General features: G+C 46.7%; 1 protein-coding gene across 2 annotated transcripts in view; it reads left to right on the top strand.

Moving 5' to 3' along the window:
- Positions 1–25,878, top strand: part of PDLIM4 (PDZ and LIM domain 4) — a 47,104-nt gene that overhangs the window by 7,561 nt on the left and 13,665 nt on the right. For both annotated transcript variants that reach the window (XM_039701753.1, XM_039701752.1), the window contains exons 2-3: positions 6,683–6,834; positions 15,111–15,195. In XM_039701753.1, the coding sequence (XP_039557687.1) occupies positions 6,683–6,834; positions 15,111–15,195 (237 nt within the window). The remainder of the gene's footprint in view (positions 1–6,682; positions 6,835–15,110; positions 15,196–25,878) is intronic.

The raw sequence follows: 25,878 nt of genomic DNA, 5'->3' as shown, positions 1-25,878 counted from the left end.
ATACTTTGTGCTGGGTTAGGACCTACTCTATGAAACTGTTTCCAAATTTGGATTTGAATCCATTAGTACTTGGATTTAAAAGGATTTTTGAGTATCTTGCCTTTTATAATACTTGTACTCTGATTCTTTCCCTTCTATTGTTTTAAGCTTGTTTTCTTTAGTAGTTAAATTAATTCAGATTCCATGAACAGTGTTCTTCATGTACTGGGCTGTGACCTTATCTAAATAATGTCTTGATACATCAGACTTTATATAAGCAACTAGAAAAATGCAAATGAATTGGCAAGGAATTCAAGGCAGGATGCTTTGAAAAACTGAAGAGAATCCCTGGAAAGAATGTTTAAAGGGTTTAAGGAATTTATTTTCATTAGTTAATTATTTGACTCTTGGTTCTTCTTGTTTTAAAAGATGTAGCTATGTCAGATCATTCCCTTCCCCATAGCATGGAACAGACAGGCTTTGTTTAAAAGCTGAGAATTTTGTCACACTGTCATGAAAGTCTCTCAAAGACTTTAATCGGGTCCTTTTGATCACAGTTGCAGAACAGAGAATTCCCCCGGCCTTGCCTACAACAAACTACCACTGATTTAAGAGAAGAGTGCTGTGGTCTGTGTAGGCTTGTTTGGGATTGCGCCTTTTAACCCTTTAAATCCTGGCTTTGTTCACTGATGGGGTGCATTAGAGAACACTTTCAACAAAAAGTGAAGATGTGGCAGAGATAAAGCTGCCTTCATTATGGGACATGGGAATGGCCTGAATAGGCACCTTTTGTTGATTTGGATTAAAAAAATTCTGTGTGAATAAAGACTCACCTAATCTTTGCCATGACTGTGCTGAGGCCTTGCAGGCAGTGAGGAGCTGCAGCCCTCATCCTTCAATCCTGACACAGGTGACCTTAGATGCAGGTTTCTGGGGAAAAGAGCAGAACTAAAAAGGGATTAAGTTAATATTACAAATTAACCTTTTACTAAACTATTGATTGTTTCAGCTTGTGGTGTTTGCCCAATTCTAAAGTTGGCTTGAGCAAAGCTGTTTCCAAGTAGAGCCATCCTGGTGGTGGGCAGGGCTCCCATCCCTGTGAGGGCAGGGGATGCAGGCATGGGGATTTCACCCTGGCTTGAATGCTCTCCCAGCCCTGGCTCCCTTCTGTGGCCAGGCTCCAGGGCAGACAGAACACTGTGTTTCAAGAGCAAACTTCTCTTGGTGCAAATAATCTTGCTTACTAAATTAGACTGCACAGCTCCAGCAGCAACCAATTTAGGTTAAGCACAAGGCAGTTGCCCCAATGTACTTTATTTTAATGGCCTGTCATTGTCAGATGCCAGCACTCAGTAAATCCTAGCGATGCTCCAGTGGCCAGATAAGAGAGCTGCTGCTGTCTTTAGGACTGTCCCAGTCTGTTTCGTAGCATTCAGAGTATGCACTTGGCTGGAGAAGGGGGCTGCTGGAGGGTAATTGCCTTAGAGGAGAGTGGAGAGGTGGATGATAATCCTGGAAAAAGCAGTGGGGAATATGATTGAAAAAATTATTTTTAAAAATTGGTTGTGTTTATTGAGATAGAGTTCCCTGGTGGATGATTTGGCAAAAGACATGCTGTGGAGGTGATGCTTGCAGTGCTGTCACTGAACCTTCTGTGGTGACTTCTTTGGAGGCAGAGGACAGTGAAAGAAGGGCTGTCCACTGGAAGCTCTTTCTTTAAATTTGTCTTTTTCTTGCTGGGACAATAGAGGGGGTTGGGACAGACACCACTATTGGACCTCTGGTATTTTTTGAAGCTATATGGAGGACATAGAAAGATGTGACAAATGAGATGTATCCTGAGGGGATTAGGAAAAATAATATTCTTATTAGAAAAGGGGGGGGAAGTACATTCTGGCTCCCTAGAGGAACAAATCCCTGCAGGACGCGCCCTCCACAGGCATGCTGTGTGGGGAGGGGCTGCTCTCTGGGATCTGGAGGGCCTGGGGCTGCTTACCTGGGGCATGTGCTCTGCAAACACCCCTCCTGCTCTGCTCCACGGTGTCATTGCTGGGAAAGTGGTTTGTTTCTTTTAGTCTTTGTTTATAAGCTTTCTGAAGCATCTCCATGTTTTGAGCGAGAGAAGTGAGGAAGCAGCTGCTTGTTTTTGTGGAGGGGTTAAGCTCAGAGGGTTGTTCTTTATTTAATTTTGGGAGAGCAGTAGGGCTGGCAGGCGTGCACGCCGCGTTCTCAGAGCGGCAGCCGTGCTGTGCGTGCGCGGCTGCCTTGGGCAGAGAGCACACCAGAGCTTCTATGGGCATAAAAGGAGCTGTGGAAACACAAGGGCCGGGACCTCCCCAGCACATGAACTGGTTCTGCACTTATTTCATGCTTGGTTCCTTCCTGCTGAAAATGTAGCAGTGCTCAGGTGGTGGGGAGCACTGGGATCTGCCCAGCCATCTCATGAAGAGCTCACTCCAGCCCTGCCATGTCCCTGATGACAGATCCATTCCACTGGACCCATCCCTCTGAGCTGCTTTGATTCACTCACAGAAAACTTGGGGGAATGGCCTTAAGCTGAAGTAAGAAAGATTTAGATTAGATATGAGGAAAAAAATATTTCTGTGAGCATGGTGAGGCATTGGCATAGGTTGCCCAGAGAAGCTGTGGCTGTTCCATCCCTGGAATTGTTCAAGACCAGGTGGGATGGGGCTTGGAGCATCATGGTCTAGAGGAAGGTGTCCCTGCCCTTGGCAGGGTGTTGGAGCAAGATGACCTTTAGGGTCTTTTCCAACCCAAACCATTCTGTGATTCTATAAAACAATCAGCTCTTCTGGATTGCATCCCAGGCTGTGTCTCAGAACCTGCTGAGCACCAGGGATGGCACACAGGAGGAGGCTGGATGGTACTCCTGGAGCAGGTAGATATGGAGACATGGTCCTCTCCACTTTCTGCAGGTCTGGTTGGGCAACTTCACTCCAAGTCTCCATTAGCTGAATTTATGTTGTTGGAAAAATACTTTTGCATGCAAGGCAGCAGTAACCAGGAGTGTGAGTTAGCTGATGGCTGGGAGTTCACCTCAGTGCTTCATGAAGTTATGTCTTTGGAAGCTCAGAGCTTCCACAGGAGGCAGGATTCTTGTCTGATTGAAAAATAAAACCCTTTAGGGGAATTGTAATACAAATACATATGTTTCTTTAAGCCCGTGGTGTTTGCTGTGGTTTTGGGGGTTTTGCAGGGGTCTTTGGGAGCTACATGGCCTCACAGGAAGCAAGACCCCGCTGAGCTGCTGATGGCATGATGGCTTAGACCACCTCAGAATTCCCCACCTGGAACACCCAACAGATGGTGGGGCGCTGCTGCCCTGGGGCTCAGCAGGGTGTGAGGGACAGGGCTGGCTCCTTGCTGGTGTGTAGCTGCCCTGCCTGTTACAGAAAAGGACACCAGCAGCCCAAATCCTGGCAGGCAGCTAGCCCGGCAAGATGAGGCGTGGCACAGGGTGCAGCAGGTGCCAGGGCCCATAACCCACGTTGGGCCCTGGTGCATGAGCTGGGACTTGGCTTTAGGGCACTCTCTGCTGCCTGTGGTGGCTAGATAGCTCACACCCCCTGAGTTACGTATCCATCAGTCTGGGCTTGGTCTGTGCTCATTCAGCATTGATTTTTGAAATGGTGTGTTTTTGGCACAGATGGAGAACTTCAAAACCAAATAAAATCTTGCCACTGTTTTTCTTAATCCTCTCCTGTTCTCAGACATCACCTTCTTTGGAGGCCCCTTTCAAGAGCACAAGGCTGCAGTGACTTGGTGCAGGTTTTCTTTGCAGTGTTTTTAACTTCATGACCTGTCTGATTACTCTCAGATTCATGTGTGCTTCCTTGAAGTCACACACACTGTGGTTCTCACTCAGGACAGACCTGAGGGCTCTCTGGAGAGAGGCACAAGTGAGTGCCTGTGATACAAGCTCCATCCCACACCTCTGTGCACTGCCAGGCTCCAATGTCATACAATCACAGAATGCTTTGTGGGACAAGATTTTTAGGGCCATCAAGTCCAGCTGTTAACCCAGCACTGCTGAGGTCACCACTAAGCCATGTCCAAAGCAGGTAGAACCCCTGCACTAGGATTCAGGCACAGCACTGACCCATAACCAGACTTGTCAGGCTTTCTGTGGAGTGTTTGGTATCAATGGCTTTGCACAGCTGTGGGTTAGGAGAACTTAGTCTACAGTATTTTAAATATTATTCACTAAAATACAAACTTTGGGCCTGACAGACATTACAATAATGATTCCCAAGCTGTTGAGACACCGATGCTGTATCTCAAATGAATTCTTGGAGTGCAGCTCCATTTCAAGCCCTTGGTCATCTCCACAGCTAGCATAAAATGCTAATATGAAAATACTGCCAAAATAATTTGAAATAAAGCAGAAGCTTACAATAGGAAACAGCTAGGAGTCCCATTTGTGAACATCCTATTCTTCAAGGAAGCTACAACGTGGTTAAGATCAGTACAGTAGGAAAAAATCCATCAGACATCTAGACAGCACTGAATAGACAAGAACAAAATACAGCTGTCCTGGGTCAAGCTGAAGGTCTGTTAGTCTAAAAGCCTGCTGGCAGCCAGGGCTGTGGGATGGACATTGTGGGAAGCAGATAACAGCAGGCAAGAGCATGGAGGTGCTTCCTTGGAGTTGCTGGATGAGCTTTAAGTTGACTTTCTGATGAGTCTGGCAGCTTCCGTGGCTGTAAAAGGACCCTAATACCCTGTGGATGGGTACAGGGGTCAAAAAATCCCTAACAATGCCAGGGGAAAAATAATCCTGTCCTGGCTTGAAATGCCCTGTGCTAATGTGCTAATGTGTGTGGAGCTGGAAGCCGTCTCCTGTTGTTTGCTCTGCGCTGAGTCATGGGGCAGCCCCTGAGCAGTTGGTCTGGGCGGGTTTGTTGGAGCCAAACAGCCCAGCTCAAACTATTGAAGGGCAAATGGCAAATACTGATTTACTCTGACAATGCAACAAAAGCTGGAACTCGGGCTGCCAGTTCTACTTAACTGTCAGAAGTGGTTTGGAGCTTCTCAAACACCTTCAGGTTCGTGTTTCAGTGGTGCCAGTAGCTGTGGTTCTGCAGGGAGCAGGGCAGCAGGCCCTGGGGCTGTCTGCTTCTCAGGGATAGCTCTAGTGCAATCCACAGGGGCTGTTGTGGTAAGACTAAATCCTCTTTGAATTCCCTGCAAAAATAGAACAAATTGTCCCTGGAAGTGTTGAAAGCCAGGTTGGATGGGGCTTGGAGCAACCTGGGTGGAAGGTGCTACTCTGTTGGAACAAGATGATCATTAGGTGATCTTTAATCCTACAAGCCATTGTAGGATTGTATGAAATCAAGATGAAAGCTGGGAGGTGCATGTGCATGCCCCTTTTCTAAAAAAACCACCTGTTTCATGATGGCCTGTGGTGGGGGGGCTTCTGGGCACGGGGGAACTGGCCCACTTGGTCTCAGTGTCTGAAAAACTGTGCCTGGTCTGCCTGGTTGCTGTCACACACCGCTGTAAACCAAGGGGAGGTGGTGGGGAGAGCAGTGCTCCTCTTGTCTGGATTTCTCAAGCAGGGTGGGGCAGAGACCCACCACCTGAGACAGGGAATTCCATCTGTGTAAATCAAGAGTAAACAGAACCAAAGCACCAGCTTGCTTTAATGCAGTGACACATGAATAACTAAAAGTCAGGCTTGCCATAACTTCTCGGTTGATAAAATGTGTTTGGTTAGCAGATGCTGTGAATAGACTGAAGAGGAAATTAGAGGGAAAACACATAGCATGGGGTTTAACCAGACACGTTTACCTGCTCTGAATATGCCTTGCGTCATTCTGTATTACTGTAGAAATTAAAACCACATTTAGGATGATGTAAATGAAATGGTAATTTCTCAAGAACCTCTTTTATGGGCTATAGGATTGGTCTTGTTGCTGACCACAAACTGTACCTGGACCTGTCATTAGTTCCTCAGGAAAGAAGTTAGAAGTTTTATAAGGTTCTGGCTCTCTGACAAAACCAGAAGGAAAGAATTGTGGAGGCTTAAAGAGCTATGTGATATTTATAGAATAAAATCATGGAATCATTTAGGATGGAAATGATCGTAAAGATCCTCAATTCCAGCTGTTACCTCACCACTGCCAAGACTACCACTAAACCATGTTCCCGAGTGCCATATCTGCTAAATCCCTCTGGGGCTGGTGACCACGCAGGGCTAGAAAGAGACAGGACATTTGGAATGTCAGTCGAGAAGAAGTGATGTCAAATGTGACCTCTCCCCCAGGCAGGGGTGGTGGTTAAGCAGAGGAGGGTTTCATGTGCTGCTTGGGGACTGACTCTTGCAGCATTGTGAAAAGTCTGCAAGCTAAAGGAGTGCGAAGCATCTCTCTGGAAAGAGTGGATTACATTTATTTCAAGCACGAGACAAATGTGAAGATGGGACCTGGTCACACAGTGGCTGGAGTTGACTGAAATTCCTTATTTCAAAGAATGTTGTTGTAGGGGATGGCCCTTGGAGACCTGGGGCTTACCTGAGAGCTCTGACATCCAGTCTTGGGTGGTTGAGATTGGTGTAGAGAAAATACATCATCTCCAGAAATAACTGTTCCCTTTACCTGCATCTTATTCCAAGAAACTGGACTTCTTTTTAAAAAAACCCCAGAATTCTTTTAAGTAACCCTTTTTTGTTTTTTCCCAGATTAACCCTGGCAGTAAAGCAGCCATGGCAGACTTGTGCCCAGGAGATGTTATTCTGGCAATTAACGGAGAGAGCACGGACAACATGACACATCTAGAAGCTCAAAACAAGATCAAAGCATGTGTGGATCAGCTGCTGCTCTCTGTGAACAGGTTGGTTCTCTCTGATGTGCTCCTGTCTCAGTTTTGCTCAGAGGGCTTTTGGCTGGCCCTGGAGCAGATATGCTCTCAGGCTGGGTTCTTGGAGCAACCCCATCGTTCTGGGAAATTGTCCTGTGTTTTCAAAAAAATTATTTTTAATGGTTCACTGGTAGAAAAAGTGGGTTCAGTTCATTTTTACATGTGGACTATTATTTGTACCTTGTAAGGCTTGTCCAGGCTGTGGCCTGAGTTGAGTCTTTGTGGTTGTGTCAACTCAAGCAAGAGTAGCATGGGAATCAAAATGTCCTTTGGACAAACCCTTCCACTTCATTGACATCCACCCATCATTTTAAGCATCTGTTCAATAAAAAATATTTGAAGCTCCTGCCAAATTCACTTTTTAGGGTATTTCAAAGCAAAATGAAGGCATGAGTTTGGTATTGGGGTTTATTTTTTGTTTAGTTTTCTTTTTTGTGTGTGTGTTGTGGCTTTTTTGTGTATTTGTGGGGTGGTTTTGTTTGGTTTCTTTTTCGTGGTCTTTTTTTGGTTTCTATTGGAATTAATTTTATAGCAAAATCACAAATTATCCAAGCAAAATGAGTGCTCCTTATAAGGTTCATAAATGGCTAATACTATCTGGCATAAGTTTAAATAAGTGAATATAGTTTTCCACTTCAGATTAAAGAGGCATTTCCTGATATAAAGAGCTATCATTTACTGTTTATAGTTTTCTTGGAAAACCATGTAGTTCTTACTGGATGCCTGGGAAGTTGGGAAGGAGCACTGCCATAAATGGAGCAAACCCTCAGTGGTTGGTCATGGTTCCTCAGACAGGATCTCTGAGCTGCCTGGCTAAAGCCAAGTCCCCTGAGCTCAGCCCATGGTGTACAGATGATGTGACTTTGGTATTACAAAAGAAAGAAAAGGAAAGCAAGCAAAACCCCTTCACACAGGTGGAGTTTCCCATAGCCAAGGAGGGCAGTTGTTCTGCTTTCCATCTGGAGCAGTTTTAGGGAGACCAGGTGATTTTCTACCCCCAAGAGGACCTGTGCCCAGGGCAGGACCAGGGTTCCCTTCCTGACTGCCTGCAGGCTACTGGAGCTCTCCTTGGGAGAGGTGAAAATCCGTAGTGGCAGGAGGTTTTGGTGAGCCACCAGCTGCTGGGCTGGTCTGGCAGCAGAGCAGCTTCACTGGGAGTTAGAACCACGTTCTGCTGAAAGCAGCTTTCACCTGCAGTGTGGCAGGGATTATCCTCATGGATGAGGATTTCTGCTGTGTGACTTGATGGACTGGATTCCCACCTTTACACTTCGTTTTAGCCCCTGATGTCAACTGGTGGGGTTTTTTGGCTCAGACTGGACCCTTAAATATCTCTGTGCAGGTGCATCTCCTCTCCTAAGTGGTGGTTCCTGCACAGGGCAGAGGTTGTGGTCACAGTGGTCTCACAGCACTGTTGGTATGTGACTTGCTGGGGTTGGGGGTGATCTGGCTGCTTGGTTTCCCTTCCCATGGTCATTCATGACCTCAGGGTGATCTGGAAGATGCTGTGTGGAGGGTCTGTGGCTTCAAGTCGGTTTTTTCCAACTGTACCTAGCAAGGTGTGGATATTTTTAACAGTGAGACCTTTTGGTGTGTCCAGAGGAGGTGAATTTTCTAACAGAGATGTTGCTGGTGGTGGCCCACAGCTTTTCTGTGGTGCAGGGTTTGTGGGTGACATGGTTGGTCTTTGCTAAGCAGTAGGATTGCAAAGGTTGCAATTGTCAAGCCTTAAAGTCTTCATAAACACAGATTTTGAAGACTTTTGTTTCTCATAGGCAATAAATGCTCAGGGCTCTGCAAGGCAGGAACAGATGGTGAGGTGAGGAGCTGTTCAGCTTGGGGTGGCTCCTCTTGGAGGTAACACTGTTTGGTGGCTTCTCCAAGGGCGGAACTCACCTTGGCTGTGGCCAGAGATGCCTGTGAGAGTGGCATTTCTCTTGACAGGAAAAACTGAGTATTTAGGTTTTTTCTGCAGTAGGGACAGCAGCTCCAGTGATGAGCTATTAGGTCAATTTTTAGTTCGGCCCAAAGTGGGTGCACAGTGACTTGGTTCTTGGATTTCTCTCCTGTCTCCCAAGTGACCTGTGGGATCCTGTTGCCCAGCTGTTAGTCATTGCTGGAAGCACATCTGGCATTCCCTCCTAGGTGTGAGTGGATCCCTGCTCCAGGATCTGCCTCCTAGAATGTGGGGTGACCTGGTCCTGCTCAGGGAGCCATGTCCTGGGGCAATAATGAGGGGTTTTGTTGGTTTGTGTACATGTCCAGCCACTGCTGTTTGTCACAGCTCTGGATCAACACCCTGGGCCCTGCTCTGAGGCTGAGCTTCAGGAAAGCCCTGCCTGTGGTGGTGTGGATTAGGATCTTTTCCTTTGGGCAGAGGTTGCTCTTCAAGCAACATCTTTTCTGTACGCTGCCTTCAACAAAATACAGTTTGCAAGCCAACACAAAAGATTTATTTTTAAATGTGTTTGTCTGAAATACAGTTGAAATAAGAAGCCTGTCTGTTGCATGTCTTTAAGTGAGGAACTGTTTTGTCAAAGCAGGCTTCCTCCAGCCAGGCAGGAGTGTGAAGGGAAGGAAAGGAAGCTGTGCAGTGTTTCCATCCCCACGGTGCCCTCTGGACTGCTTCATTCCATGCCCTTTCTCCATCAACCCTTGACATTATGTGTTACTGAGCTAGAGAACAAGATGGGTTTTGTTTTCAGACTCTGGTCAGTAAATGCCCTTGGACTAGGAAGTTCAGTAGGAAAGTCAGAATGTGGGGAAAACAAGAAGTGGGAGTTGCTGTGGCCTGACCAAGACCAAGAATCACGCATCAATTAAAGGCAGCCATAAAATTGGGTTGGAGCTGTGTTTTGCTGCAATCACTTGAAAGTACCTTGGGTGTGGGATGGGAGACCTCATGGCATTGCTGTTCCTGCTGACACAGACTGCCAGGAAACCCTTGGCAGCACTGTCCAGACCTGCCCATCAGTGCCAGAGGGCCAGGGCGAGCCCCACAGCTTTTTCTGAACCTTTTGTCATCTGCCAGGGAGGATGAAGGCTTGTGCTGCAGCTTTCCTGAAGAAACTGGCCCTGTGCCCACATTGGGAAAACTGCTGGCAAGGGGATGTCACAGGTTTTTAAGCACGTTGGGCTCCATGGCTCTCCTGTACCCCTGGAGCCCACAGTCAGTGTTGGTATCTGTGAAGCTGCCCCTGCTCTCAGGCTGGACTAGAAGATATTTTCTTTTTTTCAAATCTTCTTGTCCTTTATCAAGGACAAATCTCTTGAGGGGGTTTTACTTCTTTCTTCATACCCTCCATTTTCTATCTCCTTTCTTGGCCAGAGCCCTGACCTCCCTGAAGTTAGTGGGTGTTTTGTCCCTGGATTTCTTTTGGATCCTGCTTTTCCCCAACATGTGCAAGTCTGTCTTTGGGCAGTGAAAGGCAAAGCAGCACAGTGGCCTTACTGTTCTGAAACAAAGTGATTGAAAATCCTCATTGGTTTACAAAAGGAGTTGATTTATGTAACTGATGCCTATGTGGGCACTGATGTAAGATGTGAGGAATTACTTGGTGTGGGCACTCCTGGAACAAGGCCTGGATGTTCAGGCTGTGGTTAATGGCTCCAGAATGGGAGGCCAAGAGTCCACATGGGCTCAGTGAGGCTGTGGGGAGGGCAGTGATGGTGCTGATTAAGATTCAGCGGGATGGTTCAGGCTGCTCTGGTGATAAATTAGGCAGCTGTTCCATCATCATCTTCCCAGCTGTTGAATCTCAAGCCAAGGTAGCACGAGATGTACTTTGCCTGCCTTAGTGCAGGAAGGGTCAGGCCAGTTATGTGGCAGCTGGCTGGAGAAAGATCCGGGGTGTTGAGCAGCCCCATGAACTATTACTCACAAACACCTGGTATAAAACTTGTTCTTTTTACTCACTGTGAAGTTGCTTCCAAGTTACACAACAAATTCCTTAAGAGGCAAGAAGTGTGTTAGTGTGCCAGGGGAGGTTTCAATTGGCTGTTGGGAAAAATTTCTTTGCTGAAAGAGTTTTCAAGCCCAGGGACCTCATTTCCCTGGAGGGATTTAAAAGACATGTGGATGTGGCACTTGGGGACAAGGTTTAGTGGTGGGCTTGGCAATGCTGGGGTAGCACTGGGGCTTGATGGTCTAAGAGGCTTTTTCAGCTTTCACATTTTTGTGATTTCCAGTCCAATCCAATTCCAGCCCTTTCTTGTGGTGACAGCCCTGGGGCTGTTGTGCACAGGGCCAGGTGGGTGCTGGACAACTGGGAGCATCGGCCTGGCCCCAGGTGCAGCCAAGAACCCCAGGGTGGTTCAGTTGAATTTATTTCCTGACTGTGGTGTCAAAGAATAAATCCTCAAAGGTTCAGCTTTGATTTCTTCTATCTAAATTATGTCCTGGAAGCAGTTTCTTCCTCCTTGGTTTGCTGTTTATGCCACTGAGTCTGCTTGGAGAATTGACTAAGAATATTATCTATCCCTGCTCTATTTAAAAAGGAGTTTCTCTGAAAGTTTGTGTAAGAAAGCCCAGTAATGAATCTACTGGACTTGTAGCCCCAAGAGTACCTGAAACCTCACGTAGTTGGTGTTCCTCCCATCTCCCTCAGTTCCTGGGGATTTTATTGGGGTCTGTTAGCTGTAAGCAGCACAGGCAAGCTGCTGGAAGATGGGAAGGATGACAATGTATGTTCTCAAGTTTCCAGTAAAAGTACAACTGAAAAAGTGAATCACAGCTTCCCCTCTGGAGCTCCTTGAAGGCTAATAGAGAGGAAACCCGGCAGCTTTCCAGAGCAATACACAATGGTTTCAGCTGAGAGGAATGAAGGAGGAGAAATCCTCCAGCTTCTTCCCATTGACTGAAGGAGCTGTGTCCTTTGGGGTGCAGAGGATGGATCCCACACCTCCTGGTTATTGGGGTGAGGTTCACAAGCCTGGGAAGTTTGGCTGTAGCTGCTTCTAGACAGAGCTCAGCTAATGGCCATGTCAGTGGTAACAATCAGCTGTGAGCACTGTGATGTGCCACAGTGGGAGGTGAAGAGCATGCTGGAGATGGGCAGGACCCTGGAGTCACCCCCCAAAGAAAGGGGGTGAAATATAGCAACCTGATGATTCTGGTGGTTTGTGGTTGCATGGTGACAGCAGTGACCTGGATCCAGGCTGGCACATCCCCAAGTGATAAATGTTAGTTTTTAGGGGATGGAGAAATAAGAAATTCGGTAAGACACAGGAATTCTTGCAACTTAAGAGCAGCTCTACAAATGTTGAGAGTGAGACTAGCAGATCACTACCAGGTGAAAAAACATTCTGGTAAAATATGTGAGCATGTGCAAGTAATCTTTGAGAATGACTGAGACATTTAGAAAGCAAATGGTGGGATAAAAGATGTCTGCAGCTTTGGGTTTTTTTGGTGATGTCCTGTTTATGGGTCCGTTTCCTATGAAGCCCTGTGTGGAAGGCCTTGCACTAACCTAGGTTAAGTTATTTTTCTTGGGATTGTCCTAGATGCCATTAAGAGAACAGAGTGGTGTAAGTGCAGGGTAATGATTTCCACATAACTGCCTTTAATCCCCTATAGCACATCTGAGAACACTTTTCCTGTCCTTGAGCTGTAAATTAAACAACTTGGAACATTTGAGTGATGCCTGATCTGTTGCCTGTGACGTATGAGAAATGTGTTGGGATTTTGCTGTTGCCTAAACACAAAGCTCTGACTGTTGGTGGGGTGAGCCTGCTGCTGGGGGTTTTGGGGTGACTCTGCTGGCCCCTGAGTCCCCCCTGCTCTGGGGGTACAGGGGACCCCCTGCTGCTGGTCCTGCTGGGGATGTGGACATGGGATGTTCCTGGCAGCTGGGGTTGGGCTGTGGGCTCCAAGCATCAGCCCCTCCTACAGTAGCTGCCTGAGCATTGTTCTCTCAGGCAGAGTAATCTCTTAATTGTTTTGGATTAGTTCAGATTACATGGTATTTTGCTGTTCCCAGGGAAAAGAGGGGGTCTCCCTGTATAAGCATAAATGCTCATTAAACTTACAACTTGACTTTCTTTTTGGTGAGGCTGGTGATTCTCCCATTCACCTTAGCTTTGCCTTTCAAAGTGCCAAGTGGGGCCCAGATTGTGCTGTATCAGCTTGTTTCAGTGTACTTCAGTTGGAAGCTGGGGCTGATGTGAGCCTGTCTGTGTTCAGACTGTTGCTGGAAGCTGTCAGAGTTGGTCTCAGTTCTTGTCACTCTGCAGAACTGATGGTGAAGCCTTGAGTTTAATCATTAAAGCATTAACCATGAATGGGCTTCTCCATGTAAACTGAAGTCTGTCCATGTCTGTCATTAAGTGTAAATATACCCATGAAGACTTTTGGAAAGCACAGGTTTATCTGCTTTCTGGTCAGACAGTGTGATCTCTGTCAGGGCTATGGAGAACTGGGAGTGCTGGCAATTCTCGTGACTGGTACCTTCACACAAGAATGAATTTACAGCTATTGCTCCTAGCTTCTGCAATCAGAATCACTTGCTAAAGCTCTGTTCTTATTTACTGGCAGGTTGAAGTCTTTGGGGATGCTTTAAGCTGTGTTTGGCATGTGGGCTCCAGAGCTGAGTGGGGGGATGTCATCCTGGACCCTCCTCAGGGTGCTGCGAGCTCTCATCAGGCTACCTCAGTGCAGGGAAAGCACAGAAATAATAATGGGATCCCTGCAATGTAATGAGGCATTTCCATTGTTCTGGGCCTCCGGATTTGATTTTCAATGTGGAAGCAATGTGCACAGCACCAGATCGTGGCAAAAAGCAAGTGGGGGTTGCTGGAAATGCTGATGTCCCTGGGAGGGACTTTGTCCCAGTTGGAAAGAGTAATTGATAAGTGAATTGTCCCAGCCTAATATCAAAAACTAACAGTAAAGATGAATTACCAGAACAAGATAACTAGCTATGAGAGTAATCACTCCCTGTTGAAAAAGCTGTAATGGCAGTAATGAGAAAAAAAATCTGAAATCCTCAGGGGCTGGATCCAAAGTGTGTTCAAGTCAGTGGGAGCCCCTGCATTTGGTGGTCAGACCCTAGATTTGTAAAGGCAGCTTTGTATGTTGACTTGTGTAGCTACAAAATACCAAAGGTACAAATCTCCTTGAGAATTCCTGGGTTAAAGTCATGCTCCCTATTTTTCAAACTTGGACTCTGCTGTTAATTTAACTCAAAGTGAATGTGGTATGTGGCAGGGGTGAGAGTCCACAAAGGATGCTTGGATGCCTCTGTGCCCATGGAACAGCACCTATTTTTGTGAAGTGGTGCATGTACAGACTGTGATGATAAACAGAATAGTTTGCATGTTGAAAGCTTTATCTTGAACTTACTAAAGTCTTCCACCTTAACCTTCTTGCATCCTGAGAAGTCTGTGGATGTACCTGCTGGACCCTGCTCAGGCCCCTGTGACTCCCTCATACCCAAAGTGCTGGAGATCTGTGCTGGAGATCACATTCCAGCCATGTCCCCAGATGCCTTTGTGGGGAAAAAATGATCAGGCACATGGAAAATCTTTGGACAGTGACAGTATTCTGCTCTGCCTTGGCAGGACTGAAGATGCATTTGGGAATGGAAACTCTATTTTTCGGGCTTTTTCTATCTGGCAGCTGTTGAAAGGGTCAGGATGATTCATACAGGGTGGTGAAAGCCTTCTCCCTGAAAGGTGTTTATAGAATTCCTGATGTGGTCTAGTACACAGGCCTGCCAGGGATTGCATGTCTATATGTATACATAGATCTATACACATGTGTAATCAGAATACTTTCAGGATTCAAGGCCAGAATAAAGGGACAAGGCCAGGAATATGCAAAACAGGAGCTACCAAGAGCCTGTATTCTGGTGTCTTGACCAAAATAAGTTTGTTTCTTTAACCCCAAACTGAGACAGAACCTTGTAGCTCAAGCATAGTTTTGAGCTTTAATAGGATAAAACTGTCATCTTCTCTATTTATCATTGTAATGTTTCTGAGGATAATTTTGGACAATTGCAAATACAATATAAACCTGCCAGGGAATTAATAGATGCTATATATATATTTGGCTTTTCCTTTTTTTTTTTTTGTTTGGCTTGTTTGTTTTAGCTTTTTTTTTATTAATTTGTTTAATTGCTTTTTTGTTTTGTTCAAAGAGCCTGTTTCTTTCTTTGGGATTTTTGTGGGTTTTGTTTGTTTGGGAGGGAGCACTTTGGTTGGGGCTTTCTTGAAAGCAGTTTAAGTAGTGTTTACTTAATTTCCCACTGCAGATCTGAAGGGAAGAGCTGGTCCCCCCCTGTCCTGGAAGATGGCAAGGCTCAAGCATACCGCATCAACATCGAGCCGGACCCACAGGTACGGCAGCTGCAGCCCTGCCCCACGTCTGCTGCTCTCCCAGCTTGCTTTTGAGGACAGGACATCCATGTCTGGAGGCTGGAAAGTCCTGTGCTCCTTCCAGAAGTGAAGGAGTTTCCATGTGTGGTTTTCAAGTTCTCTGCAGGTCTATCTGTGCTTTTCTTGGGCTGGTTCCCGCAGTGTGACAGATCTTGAGCAGATCTGGCCCAATCCCATCTGTGTCACTGCCTTCCAGCCAAGCCAGGCTTTGCTGGGTCAGCCTGCTGGGGACACAGGATGGCTGGGCAGCACGTGGAGGGTGGCATCCAGCACTGACCCCATGAGGCTGGGACCAAGCTCAGAGTTAGTGTTATTTTGGATGGAGCTCTTGGAGTCCTCTGACTGTCCAGTGCCTGCTTCCCAAGGTCCAGCACGTCCAGGGTCTGTCTGCATCTGCCTCAGCTGATGTGCCTCTACCTTGGCTGCTTCCAAAATCTGCTTCACCCTCCCAATTCTGTGACAGTGATTCACCTCCCATGATGGTGGATTTCTTTTTTTGTAATGTTCTCATCTTTTTCCTTTGGGTTTTTTTTCTCTCTCTCACTTCTTCTCTCTGTTTTGCAGCTTCTCTCTTCCCTCTGTCCTCAGCTCTGTTCCCTGGAGCCTTCTACCTGTATCCTGCCCTGCCTTACTACCCCGTCTCCTGCAGCAGCCAGGTGGTGGATGGAGCTGAGCAGGTCTCTCCATCTTTCCTACCCATCTCTAATGGCTTGTTTGCAAGGTCAGAGGTGACTCTCATTCTCCTTTGGCTTCTTGATGGAACGAGAAATGGGGTTTCTCTTCTCCCTCTCTGCTTATAAGGTACTGGATTGTCAATTTTTGCATATTCTGGTCCATGTTGTGGAGATATCTGGGGAACAAGGAGGAGACTGGGGGATAGGCAGAGGGCAGCTCCTGCTGCCTGGCTCCCCCTTGAAGTGTGCTGAGCTGGTGCACATGCTGCCAACTTTCCCCGAGCACCCAGATGGCAAGGCTCGAGCCAGCTGAGGCTCCTCACTGCTGTAGGTTGGCCACCCCTCCCAGGGCAGAGATAGAGGCCTACAGCCTTCAGACCATCAAAGTTCAGGCTGTCAGAATGCCCTGTGCTTGCCCCCAAAGCATGTGAGCTTCCTTTGGGTGATGCTGAGTGTTCAAATATTGCTCAGATGGCTGTCTCCTCCACAGAGGTGGTTAATGTCATATGCCACTCCATGCTTTTTCTCCAGCCCTGACAAAATGCCTGTGTGCAGGATCTGCTGGTTTAGCTCAACTGCTCCTTTCCAGAGAGGCTTTCAGAGTGTGCTGATGAGGGTTCCAGGGTGCCCCCTCAGCCTTCCCTGGCTCAGTTCAGAAGGAATACAAGAGCTGCAAGGGTGGGAGAGAGGGGATGATGCTGTAAGGAATGGGGTCTTCTTCAGTGAGGAATGGGGAGGAAGAACTGGCAGCAGAGAGCCCAGCGAGTGCTCAGGACGAGGGTGAGATCCCCCAAACCCATGAGAAATGGACCAGAGTGTGAGGCCATGGGGTCTGTTGGCCATTCCAGCGATGTGGAATTTGCAGATATTCTGCATTTCTGCCTAGGACAGCGGGCAGAGGCACAGCACAACAGCAGTACCAGCAGAGCTGCCTCAGTACCACACCAGCAACACGTGGGGCTGTTTGTCTTTCCTGCCCTGACTCACAGCACAGGCTGATGTGTGAGCTTGGACCTTGCATTCTGGCCATGTTTGCTTCATTTATCAATTACAGCCATCTTTTCTGACAGATATTTTTTCTTACTAGGCTTTACCTATGAATAATATTAAATGAGGAACAAATGTGCAGCAGTTTCACTGCCAGATACAACTTCCTGAGGTTTAATGCAGATTGGATTTGAATCTGGCTATTAATATATGTTACATATGGATCTTTTTAAAAATTAGACAGTTTAATAGAATATAATGAAGGGGGTAGGGATGCACTGTTCTGAATCCAGACCTACACTGAAAATATGTAAATCTGGGGAGGAGGTGTGTAAAGCAGATGTGTTTGTGGTAGGGCACCAAGAGAGGTGTGTGTACTAGGGTACACAAGTCTCTTTTTTTGGTGCCTGTATCCATGTGTTGTCTTCCTTAGTGGCTTTTTGGGTTTCCCAGAGAGGAGGTGAAGGTGGTTCCAGGCACACCTCCAGGTTGCTGTGCTGGCACCCAAGATGTGTTGGTTGACTCTTCTCCCCAAGCCGCCTGTGCCTCCAGTGTGGTTCATGCTGACAGCCTGGAACAGCAGCTGTGCTGACCCAAGTGTTATCACTGATGTCCTCTGACCTGTGTGAGGCTGAGGGTGACCATCAGCACCCAAAGAGAGCCTATCTTTGCTGCAGGCACCAGTCCCCTGGGAGCAGAGCTCCCAGGCATGGCTGGGATCCCTGTGGAGCAGTGCCAGGTGACCCAGGGCTGTCCTGTGCTGTGTTCATTCAGCCCCTCTGGCAAGGTCCCCTACTAGATTGTGAGAAGGAAAAATCTCATTGTGAAGTAATAACTTGGCTCAATATGTGCAACCTTTAGGTGCACTTCCTTGCATCTGGAAAAAAGCAATCTGCTTTGAAACACAGGGGAAAATTTATGCTGGAATTCTGCCCTCAAATCACAAAAATAGGTTGGGGGTTTGTCCCTGAAAAAGATTTTGAGAGTTTACCCCAAGTGGCCTTTGCAGTAGTGTGGAGCACATATCCTTTCTTCCTCCAGATTTTACTCTATATGCTTTTTCATCATACTGGGCAAAGATCTGTTGAAAATCTTGACTTAAAACTGCAGTAACTCTTGCCTGAAACACGCGAGCATAAGCAGAATGTCTCAGTCTGAGTGATTTGTAGGAAAATCTGTATTTCTGTTATTACAGTATAGCTTTTTAGGTGTAATCTTTGTGTTGAAGGCAATGAAATTTTGTAGTTACCTTCTGTGCAAGAGAACTTGGAAGGTGTGGAGTAGCTGGTGTTTTCCTCTCCCCTTTTTCTAAATCTGTTGTGGTTTCTCAGTTGAGCTTTTTGGTAAACCACTACTCAGAGTCCAAGAATGTGATCAATCCTCCTTATTAAAACTTTGATTATTGCCATGACTGTGGGGAATAGCTGCCCTCAAACTGAAGAAGCTGAACTGGAGAGCTGCTTTTTCACAATTAGCAGGAACAACACTGAACAGGATGAGTGAGTAACTTCTGGGAATTTTTTTTTATTTTTTTTTAAAGCAGACTTTGATTATCAGCTGGACAAGTCTGTCCTTAACAGGAAGGACCTACAGAGGAGGTCACAAATGCAGTGATGTTCAGACTTGCTAGCTAAAGAAGGGCTGCCTGTTTGTTGGACCCAGAGATGGGTGGAGGTGGGACCTGTGGGATGCTGGGGACAGCTCAGAGCTTTCTAGCCAGCAGTTAAGATTTCCGTCACACAGACATGACATCCTTGCTGACATGGTGGGATCCCCAGTCTCAGCTGGCATGGTGTTGGTGTCCTTGTGGGCCCTGGTCCAGCCACTCCTCCCCAGCAGACAGGGGGAGTGGGAGCATCCATCCATCCATCAGTTTCTGGAGATCCCACTGCTGTTGGCTTCCTGTAGCATGAGCTTGCTAGTCAAAATACTGCCATGCAGTGCTAATAAAAAGAGAGGATGTTTGTTTTCTTGTTCATTCCCAAGCTGCCAGAATTGGCAGCTCTCTGGCCCAGGGGGGCTGGAAATGTGGGCTTTGGGGACCCTGTCAGTGCTAATTGACAATAGATCAAGTGTGTGGGTGGGAGAATAATTGCAGCAGAAATTAAGCTGGCAGCACGTAGCCAGAGCTGGAATAGTATGCAAGTCCTCCCAAACATGGATTCTTGGCTGAAATAGCTGTGTGGGGTGAAAGGCTGGGTTTCCTCTGGTAGGGCAGACAGCAGAAGCACTTCCCACAGCAGTCCGTGGGGAGTGGTGTCCTGGTGCTACTGAGCTAGCAGAGCAGCCCTGTGTCATTCTCAGGAGATGCATGAGGGAGGTGCATCAGCACTCTTGGTCCTCTCTTGTGCTGTGTCCTGAGCAGTGGCTTTCCCAGCCTGACCACCCGACTGAGAGGGTGAGCTCTGGGCAGTGGGGAAGAGCCACAGCATCAGGGGAGTTGTACAGGGACCATGAGGAGGCTCTTTCTGCTCATCACTTATTAATTATTTTTCCTATGTGTTACTCTGTTCTTGACACCCAGGTCTCAGTCCACAGAGATTTGTTGTTAGTTTGCTCTGACTAAAATCAGGTGCAAGGTGTGTGGCTTGCTATGTGAAAATGCCAGCCAGAATGGGGTGAAGAGGAGGAATTGGGACAAATTTGCATCTACTGTTTAAGCAGCCTAATGCAGGCAGTGCTGGGTGTGAGCCAGGCCAGTGGAAATGTGACCACACCTTCATTTGCTCCTGTCAGAGGGGCTCAGGTGTGTGTGGCTGCAGGGCTGAGGACCTGCCACCTCTCATTGCACATGGCATCCACCCAGCATGGGCTCTGCAGCATCATTCCTGGGAGCTTTTCATACTTGCCCTGACTTCACAAACAGTATCACTGCTGATGGTGCTTGCTCCTAATTACATAAATGAAATCACATGAGGGCTTCAGGGCAGTCTGAGCCTCTGGGAACTCGGGGACAGCAGTGGTTTCCCACAGTAGAGCAGGGAGGGTAGTTGGCTGCTGACCTGTCCCATAGAACTGATTTTAAGACCCTTAAAAAGGTGTTAAATATGCTCATATTTACTTTTTGCTAGATTATAGATTTTTTTTTTTTTAATTTTTTACTAAGGGTGAATGTCTCCTTATGTAATTAACTGAGTAATGGATTTAAGTGAACTTTAATTAGATGGAGTATTTGTTTTAAGTTCTCTGTGGGTTGCTGCCAAGCAGGAAACTTCTATGTGCTTCTTTGCAAAAGCCTGGCATAGGCCATGCTGAGTTCTGTGAGCTGGGGGTTAAAGCCTCCTGACTGGAGAGATGGAATTTCCTTTCTTAGGGAGACTGACCATCCTTCCTCCCTGGCTCTTGGGGCAGGATGGGCCGTGCCTGCTTCTGGGAAAGCTCCTGCTGTGACCCCCAGTCCCAGCCAGTGGGGCACCAACCAGCACTCTCCTGAGGAAGGAGGGAGAATGTCTGCCTTGGGGAAAACAAAGGATGAGCTCATGGCCTGGCACAAACCCGGGCTCCCTTCCATGGGAACTCGCAGCTCGTTGTTTGAGGGCTGATTTAATAGCAGAAACATGCTGAATGCTGACAGCCACTGTGGGTGCATCAGCCATGAGCTCTGGGTGCTCAGGCAACATTTCACACCCAGATATTGGGGTTTTACACTACAAAAAACACTAATCTCATTTACTCGGTGAAGAGGTTACACACACATAGCATGTGCACTTGTGTTTACTTTTGCCTTTGGTATAATATTGCATCATTTGAAAGCAAAGAAATCTTCTGAGTACCATTGTAACATCAATTACCATTGTAACCTTTTATGTGAAATTGTCTGTGTATGTCTTAGGTAAATTAGCATCTTTAAGTGAGTTTTTATAGTCCTGGTATATGAAAGAGGCAAAAACAATATTAGGATAAAGGAGAGAAAAAATGGGAATGAAAATTTCAAAATAGTGTTTTCTTCTGTCCAGGTAACTTGAAGAATTGGTTCTCATTGAAGGTAGATAGGAATTATATTGAAATTATAACAGTGCGGGTTTGTTTAGGACAAAACACAGTGCTGTTGGATTGAGGGCTAACACAGACATACACTGTGTTATTTTACTTGATAACATCAGTTTCAGTGATGACTCCATTAACACAGGTAAGGAAACTGCTGCTTGTGTACTCAGAAGTGTGTTTGGAAGCATAGGTGCAGCTCAGTGTTTCTGTTCTTGTCCATCAGGAAAAACAGCTTATCCTCTTTCACTTTTCTTTCTGTCTCACTTAAGAGGAATTAACTGCTCTTGGAGGTCACTTGAGTGGATGGAGCCATCCCCAGTGGTGCAGAGAGGGATGCTGGAGGGATGCTCACGTGGTCCCTCAGGTTATCAGGCTGAAGCAGCTGCTTCCATCCCCTATAGCAGCTCGTGCCACAGAGGGCTGGGAAAGGCTGAGACATGTTTTTTAATCTACCTGAATTTGTCTTTTTTTATTAATGAGGAAAAACAAAAGGTTGGGACATTCTAAAATGAAACAATATATCATCCTGTCGCTTTTGCTGTGTTTTCTGGTGTACTTTATCCTGGCTTTTACAGAAGTAGGTTCAGATAAGGCATCCTGGTGAAATAGGCACCTTTGGTTTTAAGCATATTTTTATAGCCTGAAGCTTAGCTTGTTGCCAGTGAAACTTTTAGTTTCAGTTAGCTGCTGATAATTATGGAAAGAATATCAGACTGTGTGATACGGTAACACCTGAAAATGCAACAGTTCCCCAGCTGAGAGGAGAGTGACAGTGAGCTGGAAAACATGATATCAGGGTATAGACTGTTAAACTCACCAGGTTTGTCCTGTAAGCCAAACACCAGATGGTGAGTGAAGTGGTTCAATGGAAGCATGGACTGAAATGGGAACAGCAGCATCTTCCCTGGGAGAAAGGGGGCAGTCAGGAGGGCAGTGGACACTTTCTGTAATGGTTTCAGGTCTTTTTCCATCTGTAGTGGATATTGTTTTCTGTCAGTGGGCAAGTTAATCCAACAGCAGCCTGTGCATGGTGGGGGCATCAGTCCAACACCTGCACTGAGCAATGCCCTCCTGTTCCTGAGCTTGGAAGGTGACTCTGAGCACTGGGATCTAGGACAGCCCTCTCTAGGGTTTGGACTGTTGTTGAGCCTAGCTCTAGTGAGGTAGTCACCTGGCAGGAGCCTGCTGCTGCTGGGCAAAGGAGGAAATTTCTAGGCTCTTCTACCAAGACATTCATATAAAGCTCTCCTCTGTCTGCTGGGTAAATGCCCCTCGCACACTTATGTTAGAAATGTGCTCTCTGCACTGTGCAGGCAAGAAAAATGCAAACACATTTTAATCTTGACAGTCTTAGGTAACTTATTTCCATTGCTGTGAATTTTTGAGAGACTGCTGGGGAGCCAGGTAGGTTAAGGGATAAAGTCCTGGCATTGCAGCTCAAGTCTCTCCTGAGCTCTTTAATTTGCATGAGGGTGCAGCTTCTCCCTGGAGCTTGAGAGGAAACACCCATCAGAGCCTTGCTGATGGCTGTCCACATGGCTGCTCCAAGGTGGAGAAATGTTACTGCCCTTGGAGTGTGAGAGATTTGTCCCTGGGTTAAATGTGTGCTGGCCTTGTGCTATACAGAATCACAGAATGGTTTGGGTTGAAAGGGGCCTTAAAGCTCATCTAGTTCCACACCCCTTCCATGGCCAGGGACACCTTCCCCTATCCCAGGTTGCTCCAAGCCCCATCCAACCTGGCCTTGAACACTTCCACAGATGGGACAACCACAACTTCTCTGGGCACCCTATGCCAGGGCCTCACCACCCTCACAGGAAAGAATTTCTTCCTAATATCCCATCTGAACCTGCCCTCTGTCAGTGTGAAGCCATTCCCCCTTGTCCTGTCACTACATGCCCTTGTGCAGTACAGCCTGTCCTGGGAGTATGGGCGGGCTGGGGCTCCACCAGGCTCCAGCTTGAGTCATGTTTCACGTGAACATTGTCTGCAGCCTTTTTACAAAAAAGATCATCTGATTTTAAGAGTTTGGTCTCTTACTTAGAGAGATCTGAAAAACTAATTTGATCTTTAGCTGACAGCTGTAAAAGGAGTGTAGTGAGAAGGATGTGATGGATAAGGCTTTCCTTCAGACTGTGGTACACATTTGTTATGCTCCAGCTTAAACCCAGAAGAGTGAGGAAAGCTAAGTCTCTGTGTATAAACCACAAAGAACTTTGAAGGTTCGAAATATACCCAAAAACTAGATTAAAACCAAATGAGGCTAGATGTTGGTGCCAAAAAAAAAAAGATGTATTTTTTATTTAATAGTAAAAGAGGCAAAGAGAAAGAAAGAGAGAAAAAGAAGTGTGTGTGTGTGGGAGAGAGAGAGAGAGAAAGAGAGAGGGGTTATCAGAAGCATATCACCCATCCAGGGGTCCCAATGTCTCATTGCTTCCTTCAATCTGCTCTTCTTGGTGGTGTGGATGCCACATCATGCTGCCACATGCCAAAGAGTGCAGAATTCCATGGATTATACACTTTGGCCAGGTAGCAAAGCCCACATGCCTCCCTTGTAGGAGCCTGTTTGACACTGTCCCTTGCAACACTGAGGGTCTGTTGCATCATCTCTGGTGCAGGGTCTGGAGACCCCTTTGGGTCAAAGGTTTATTAAACCTCAACACAGCATAGGACTGAATAAGGAAGAAGGGACAGCCCTGGGAGCATGGCCCGCTGCCACAGGCTCATCCACAAAGTGGCTGCTGTGCCTTTTATACCCCTGGGGTTGCCTCAGCCAGCCCTGGCCCCTCCTGAAGTCCATCAGTCAACTCTTCTTTGCTGCCCTTGGTGGAGACCTTCTTGCAGTTTGACTGGAGGTGAGGTGTTGTCATGCCAAGCCCCCAGCAGCAGGCTTTCCTCATTCCCACTGCCCCATGCAAGGGACACATGCACACTGTCCCTCCACATGTCCCTGACAACCCAGGCTGTCTGGTGGCAACAATACTATGGGGAGAACAGAGGGTGTCCAAACAACAAACTACAGTAACATAACCATACATCAACAAAATCTCTTAACATACCCACAATATTCATCCCTAAATTGTGAGAGCCAGTCATCATACTGCCCATCTGTAACACATCTCTCCCCCACCCTTGGGTGCAAGGGTCTGTGTGAGCCTGGCAGCTGATAGGCCTGGGGCTGTGGTCTCCTCCCCAAGGTGCTAACCTTGTGCTTTGTGAATTTCCTGAGTTTCATCTTTTCTTCATCAGTGAACAGTCCAGGGCCTCACTCAAAGGCCCATTCAGGGTGTGGTGATATTCTGTGCAGCTTTTGTAATACAGTTCTAAAAGTCCTTCATGGAAATGTTTAAGTCAAAAACTGTAATATTTCAGGCTCTGACAGTGTTGAAAGGGGAGCTTGGCATATTTAAAATCTGTCTTGTAAAAGAACTCGCACACTCAGCTTATCCAGCCTCAGCAAATTAGACCTTATCTTTTTTCCTCGATCTTCTGAGCTGAGCAAAGTAATGGGATCATACTTACTAGAGCTTTTGAAAGTTAGATTGAAGGCTGCTTAGTCTGTAAAAACAGCATATACACAGAACATCTGAACTGTGCTTATAGGGAAATATGTGTTAAAATGAGTGCAGCTTTTAAAATTTATCCTTTTCTCCAAGCTTTGGGAGCAGCTTTGTCATAAGGGTTCCCCTGGGACGACTTTTGAGGCTTTTTTTGGAGAATGAATCCTGTTCCTTCAGCTATTGGCCACAGTGTGAATCACTTATTTTCACTGAAATTAAATCCATGCTGTCTGTCCCATACACCCCCCACTGTGGGATAATAATAAGATTTCCATTTCTGGGACTTTTTAACTGGTTCATTAGAGATGAAGTAGTGTCTTTACTTTTGGAAACCCTGGGGGGAAGGAGAGGAGGGAGCTGCAGCGTTGCAGTTGTCTTCTGTGCAGAGGCTGAGTCTTGGCTTGAGGGTGTCAGGATGTAGTGGGATAGGTCTTTAGGCTTAACTGCTTGGCACATGTACATGATAAGAGGACTTGCAGTAATGAAGGCAAAACTTCATCCACAGAAAGCTCTCTGCCAGGAGAGACCAGAATCAGCTGGGACTCAATTACCCAAGCTTGGAGCAAGGGAGAAAGAAGCCAGAGGAGGAGCTGAAGCAGACAGGTTTGTCCTGCTGCTGCTGCTGGATGGTGGACACAGATAACCAAACACGGTCACCAGAGGCACCTCTTCCAGGTGACTCTATGGCTGAGGGATGCTGTACCTCCTGGTGCATAAACAGCAATGCTTGTGTCTGTAATTCAGCATTTTGGCAGCAAACATGCAGCTGGCACTGGCTCGTCTTTGTCTGGTTTTGAGAAGAGGGTGAATCTGAAGAACATCAAACAGAATGGGCTGAGCCAAGCATGGCCTTCAGCTCTGTTTGAGTCTCATGTAGTGTGTGAGAACAGGACCAGCACCCCCAGGATTAGGAAAATAAACAAGATGCAGGCAATTCCTTTGGGGATGGGCACCCACATCGCAGGGACAGAGCTGCTGCTGGTCCTGACTGGGCAAATATCCCATCACCATTGCACAAGTGGGCAGATGGAGGGTGGACTTGGGGCTTGGAGGTGTAATTCAGGAGATGTTTCCAGCTCTGCAGTTTGCTCCCTAAGAAGGTTTCTTAGATACACCAAAGCCATCATTGCTCAAAGCCCTTCCAGATCATGCCATGGGTAGAGGGGCTTGCTTGGAGGTTCTAGGAACCAATGTTGGCCTATCAAATTTGCAATCTTCAGTTTTAATCTCTGGTAGTCTGGAAAAGTGAGATTAGTTATTTTGTTTGTACTTTTGGTCTTTTAACAGCCTAATTTATGACATGCTGAAGTAAATGAACTTAAAATGCCTTGGATCAGAATATGAAGTCTGATGTTCTCTAAATCTCTGTGGTCTCTAGAGCTAAGGACCTGCAGTTGAAAAAGGGTGGGAGGACAGATAGGACATTTTGCAATATG

The sequence above is a fragment of the Passer montanus genome, unplaced genomic scaffold (assembly GCF_014805655.1).
Source record: "Passer montanus isolate IOZ18808 unplaced genomic scaffold, ASM1480565v1 scaffold15, whole genome shotgun sequence".
Classification (NCBI taxonomy): Eukaryota; Metazoa; Chordata; class Aves; order Passeriformes; family Passeridae; genus Passer; species Passer montanus.
The sequence above is the reverse complement of the archived record's forward strand: the minus strand, read 5'-3'. Positions and strand labels throughout refer to the sequence as shown.